The sequence below is a fragment of the Propithecus coquereli genome, unplaced genomic scaffold (genome assembly GCF_000956105.1).
Source record: "Propithecus coquereli isolate 6110/MARCELLA unplaced genomic scaffold, Pcoq_1.0 Scaffold184, whole genome shotgun sequence".
Classification (NCBI taxonomy): domain Eukaryota; kingdom Metazoa; phylum Chordata; class Mammalia; order Primates; family Indriidae; genus Propithecus; species Propithecus coquereli.
The window spans coordinates 1,072,712-1,077,829 of NW_012143190.1; the positions used below are offsets into that span (position 1 = coordinate 1,072,712).

The following is a 5,118-nucleotide window of genomic DNA, read 5'->3' on the forward strand; positions in this document are numbered from 1 at the left end:
AAAACAGCATTAACAGAGATAGAGGGTAGCGACATAATAAAAAGGTTCAGTTCGCCAGGAAAATATTAATAATTTAAAATTTTTATGTCTAAAGTAAGATAACCTCAAAATATATAAAAGTAAAATTGACAGAATTCAGGGAGATGGTCAAATCCACTACCATCATGTGAGATTTTAACACTTCTTTCAGTAACAGAAAAGACCAACAGTCTTTATCTTTGCAAAAAGTTTTAAACAAAACTATACTTTCTCTAACAACACCTATTATGGGACACTTTCCTTATGAACAAGAATTTCAGGGTGAACACTTCATACATTTTAAAAAGGATATAGCCACAGACCAGTGCTTTCTCACTTTTGGAGAAAGTAAGCATCTCTTTGAGAATCTGAAGGATGTTATGGACCCAGCCCACAAGGAAAGGAACAAACAGTTGATTCTAAACAATGAGGGAAACAGGGAAGGAAGGTAGAGTCATAATAACCCAAAATTAACTTACACAATATGGATTTAAACATCTAGACTTGATGTGGAAAATTTAGGTTACAAAAATAGCATAACAAATCAATTTTGTTAAAAATCACACATTCAGAGCAGAAATTTAAAAAGCATAAAAATAAATAGGTCAAAATGATCATATACACATAGTGCCAAGAAAACTTGCTAATACAAAAATTAGTTCCAGGTGGATTGTTCATCTAATACGAAGAGTAAAAGTTTCTAGACTAGAACTGTTCAACAAAATTTAATGCATGTCAGATACATAATTTAAAATTTCCTAGTAGCCACATTAAAATAAACAGGTGAAACTAATCTAAATAATACATTTAACCTATTATTCAAAATATCATCATTTCGACATCAATATAAAAAATTATTGAGATAGTTTACGTTCTTTTTTTTGTACTGTCTTTGAAATGTGGTCTGTGTTTGACAATTCTAGCACATCTCAAATCAGAATAGCTACTGTGCATACATAACCCAAAAGGCCCAGATCCTGAATTAAGAAAAAGACAAAGAAAGAAGATGATGAGATAATTTTTCTGTGAGATTTTCTGGATTCTGAAAATTTTCTTTAAGAAGCACATAATACCCTTAACCCCTTCCCCCCAAAACATTTACTCCCTGTGCAACTTACCAGTTCCACAAGACTATTGTTGGTGAGGATGAGTTCTGTCAGACAGGGCAGAGCCTGATCCAGTCCCTCACCTATACGGCTAAAATAAAAATAGACTCTTAGTAAAAATGAAAATTAAATAAGCTAACAATTTAATCTACCTCCTTGCTCAGAGGATCTCAGATGGCAACACTGGCGGAAACTTGGAGATCATTCTTCCAACACCCCTACGTGACAAGAAGGGAAACTCGGCACAAAGAGGAAGCCTTATCTGAGCGCACAGCGTCAGTGATAGAAGTGGGATGATTTTAGAACCCCTGACTCCTGGACTCTGCCTAGGGCTCTTTCCACTGCCACACCATCTAGTAGAACCTAAGAAAAGGTGAGACTTCTGGGTGGAACAAACTACTTAGCTCACTTGGTAGCAGGTAGTACAGAAATACAAGTGATTCTGCATTCACAGCTCAGGTACAAGACATACAACTTTACCACAGGGAACTGTTAACATGTGAGAAATATTTCTATCTTAAAAAACCCTACCTCACCACCCAGTACTTTTATAAATCTTCAATAACTTTTTTCCAATAAAGTTTATATGGAACTGCTAGAGGGTCGAAAAAGATCTCAATAAATAATAATCTAGAAATCAGTTATAGTTAAAAACAAGTAGCAGAAGGTATCAGGTAAAGACAGATGCTCGGTCAAAAATATAATTGTTTAACTTTGTACATCCTTTTACTCTGACCCCTCTCATAACTGTTTTAGAAGCCAAAAAGTGTACACATCCGCATCTTTTTAATTTAAATTAGAAACTTACCATGATTATAAAAATATATAAGATTTCTGAATAGATGCAAATAAGAGTAGATTAATGCCAAGTTACTCTCTGGATCTCTATGGGAAAAGTGCAGCTCATTTCTTATTTTAAGAAGAAACAGTTAACCGGCAGTAGGTGCCATAACTTCTTCAGGGAACACTACATTTACTCCATGGGGAAAGCAATTACTTTCTACCAGCAGACACTTACCATATTCTGTTGTTGTTCACTAATAACGTTTTCAGTCTTCTCAACAAAGGAAAACCATCCAGTTTCCTGATTTCATTGTCAGAAAAATCAATAGCATCAAACTGGTCTAAGGTAGCACCTAGATTTTCAATGACAGGAATTTTATACCCTGCAAAATGGAGGGGAAAACACACACGCACAAAAGATATAATTAAAAGGTCCCTTAAAACATTTAGCAATATTTCATGGTAATTTGACTCAAGGCTTTGATTCATTCAGAAGTGTTTACCTAGCACCTATGCCACACCAAACACTGTGCAAGGTACTGGAGACAAAATGAAGAAAAAGAGTCACAAGTCCCCACTGCCAGGAAGCTTATGGTCTAGCAGTGAACATGAAGATGCTCATGATGACAAGGCCAAGGGCAATGATAATGGGGATGCTTATTAAGAGTAACATTGGTAACTAACATTTATAAGAACATTTACAAGGTGCCGCACACTGTTCTAAGACCTTAGAGCTAGTCAGGCGGCATAACAGGAATTTACACTTTTGAGTTGCTTATTGTCAGTGCCCAAGCTTTGTTCAGATATTGTGAACAGCAGTCTCAACCTTCTGTGTTCTCACAGACCAGATTCATAGAACCCATCAAGATCCTCATGGCAAGACAGTTCCCCCTTACTTAACCTCCTCCAGCTCCAATTCAGAGTTAAATAAAGGTCAAGGATTTATACGTGATGATAAACCACACTGTAAACAATTCACTCAAATACTAATTTGCGCATAATTATTGTGCTAGGAGAAGAAAAGAAATGAACCCAGCCAAAGTTAAAATACATAATTCAGAGTTGTACATACTAATATCAAAGTAAGTACAGCACCAAAATAGTCTCAGTACTGAATGCATTTCAGACAGAGATCACCAAACGTATGCCAAGACAGTGACAGTGATGAGGCTCTTGAACCGAACATTTCTCTAAGAAACTTAATTTCAACAAAATAAAAGCACTGGGATTTCCCAAGGAATCTAAGCAGAAAGCAGAGCCCGCAGGGATGGTTCTGAGAACCTAAGTTCCCGTGGGAGCAAATCCCTGGCCACGACTGCATAATCTTATCTTCAGAGAAGTTGCTCTTCCGCATCCTCCCTAAAGCTGTCTCCTGAAATGCTAACTAGCTAGCTGCGCTCCCAATTTCTTACCAAGCCCTACTAAAGTTGAAATAGCTACGGGAATCTGAATAGTTCGGAGCGCTTCCGTCACTTATACATGGCACCCGGCGGTGCGGGCCTTGGTGAAACAGTTCAATCTTTACAATGTCTTCATAAAAGGGAAATACCAGACAACTTAAGCTAATAAGTAGAAAATATTGGAGGGAAACAATTGCTTTTGCTCCAGGACTTAGTTTCCTCCCTCACAAATCAGGGATAATTAACACATATCCTACCTGCACTCACGGTATCACTTAAGAACCAACCACTCGCCCTGTACTAGGGTTACAAACGTTAACAAGCCTATCTTCCCTGTCCTCAAACTGTTCGGACTGTGAAATACGCTAAAGCAAGGCCTAACAGAGAGCCGCAAGCATGCACCAGGAAGTAATTAAGTCAGCCGCGTCGGTGAGCAGCAGCGCGGGTAACAGAAGCCTCACAAGAGCCTAACGGGGTGGTCGTTTACAACAACGGCAAGAATCAGGCCGGAGCGGTCCTAGCGCAGCCTGGCTCCGGGACCAGACTGCCGGCCCGCAGGCCCAGCTCCGGCCTTCGACGCACGCCGCGGGGCGCGGACCATAAGGCGCCGCGGTGCGGCCCGGCGACGACCCGCCCGCTCCCCAGACTCACCCCGGAGGTCCAGCTCCCGGTCCCGCACGGCGTTGGTGTACTGTGCCGCCTGCTCGATCAGCTCCGCCGTCAGCTTGACCATCCTGCCGCTGCCCGCTGCCCCGCACCGTAGCCAGCCTGCTGCCTCCCGCCAGCGAGATGGCCCAGCGTGCCTCGCGCCCCGCCGCCAGGCATCAGCAATCGCAGCCGGCGCGTGCGCGCGCAGCTCGACTACCAGGCCGAAACAATCGAAAAGCACTCCCCCCACTTCCCCCAACACACACACCCCTCCCCCGGGGGAGGTTCTTACCTAAAGAACGTCCTGGCGCACGGGCTGGGGCTGTTTCTGGTTCTGAGTTCTTTCCTGAGGCGTATCTGGACTCTGGAGTGACCCTGATCCAGGCGTTTTTGTCCAAAAATAAAGCAAAATGTGGAAACACTCGAGTGGCACTTTCTCATACATCACTGTACCTCGAGGTGGGAAAGGGAGGCTGTGACTGTCCGCACTCCACCCAGGAGGGGCGGGAACCGGTGGGATTCACCGGTCGAGTGAAGGGTCCAGGACTTCAAGTTCTCGTCTGAGGCTTGGGATTTGGCCCAAGGCTACAACGTGAGAACCCGGGCTAGGTCATCTCCCCGCAGTCCGGCAGCGGGCACGGTAGGGTTTGGGGTTAAGCCTGTGGCCTCTAAACATTTAAATATTAGTATGAACTATGATATACAGGAAAGAAGTCTACAGTGTGACGAAATGACCACAGAGTGAACACCTGCATAGCCGATGCTAGGGTCGAAAAAAAGAACACCATTCTGAAGCCTCCCTCTCTTCCCAAAGGCAACCGCGAACCCAGCACTACAGATTAGTTTTGCTTGCTTTTAATATAAATAGAATCATTTACAAGGCAGTTTCTGTGTTTCTGTGTGTGTGTGTGTGGTTTTTTTGTCTAGTTTCTTTGAGTCCATATAATGTCTGGGAGTCAATCCAGGTTGCATACAGCGATGGTTTGTTAGCTTTTGCTGCTGTAGAGCGTTCCATTGAACAAACATCTCATACCGTAACTTAATCACTCTGCTGTTGATGGACATCAGGGTTGTGTCCAGTTTGGGGCTATTCTGAATTACTCGGCTGTGAATTTTCTAGTACATAGAGCTGATGCACATGTGCCTGAGTTTCTGCTGGAGTG

At 42.6% G+C, this 5,118-nt stretch overlaps 1 protein-coding gene across 2 annotated transcripts in view; it reads right to left on the reverse strand.

The window, feature by feature from the left end:
* Nucleotides 1-4,138, reverse strand: part of SNRPA1 (small nuclear ribonucleoprotein polypeptide A') — an 11,406-nt gene extending 7,268 nt beyond the window's left edge. Inside the window, exons 1-3 of one of the 2 annotated variants that reach the window (XM_012642714.1) lie at nucleotides 3,959-4,138; nucleotides 2,143-2,290; nucleotides 1,137-1,215 (exon numbers count right to left, since the gene is read on the reverse strand). In XM_012642714.1, the coding sequence (XP_012498168.1) occupies nucleotides 1,137-1,215; nucleotides 2,143-2,290; nucleotides 3,959-4,040 (309 nt within the window). In that variant the 5' untranslated portion in view covers nucleotides 4,041-4,138. The remainder of the gene's footprint in view (nucleotides 1-1,136; nucleotides 1,216-2,142; nucleotides 2,291-3,958) is intronic. The other variant, XM_012642715.1, reaches the window with a different exon arrangement.
* Between the last annotated feature and the right edge of the window lie 980 nt (nucleotides 4,139-5,118).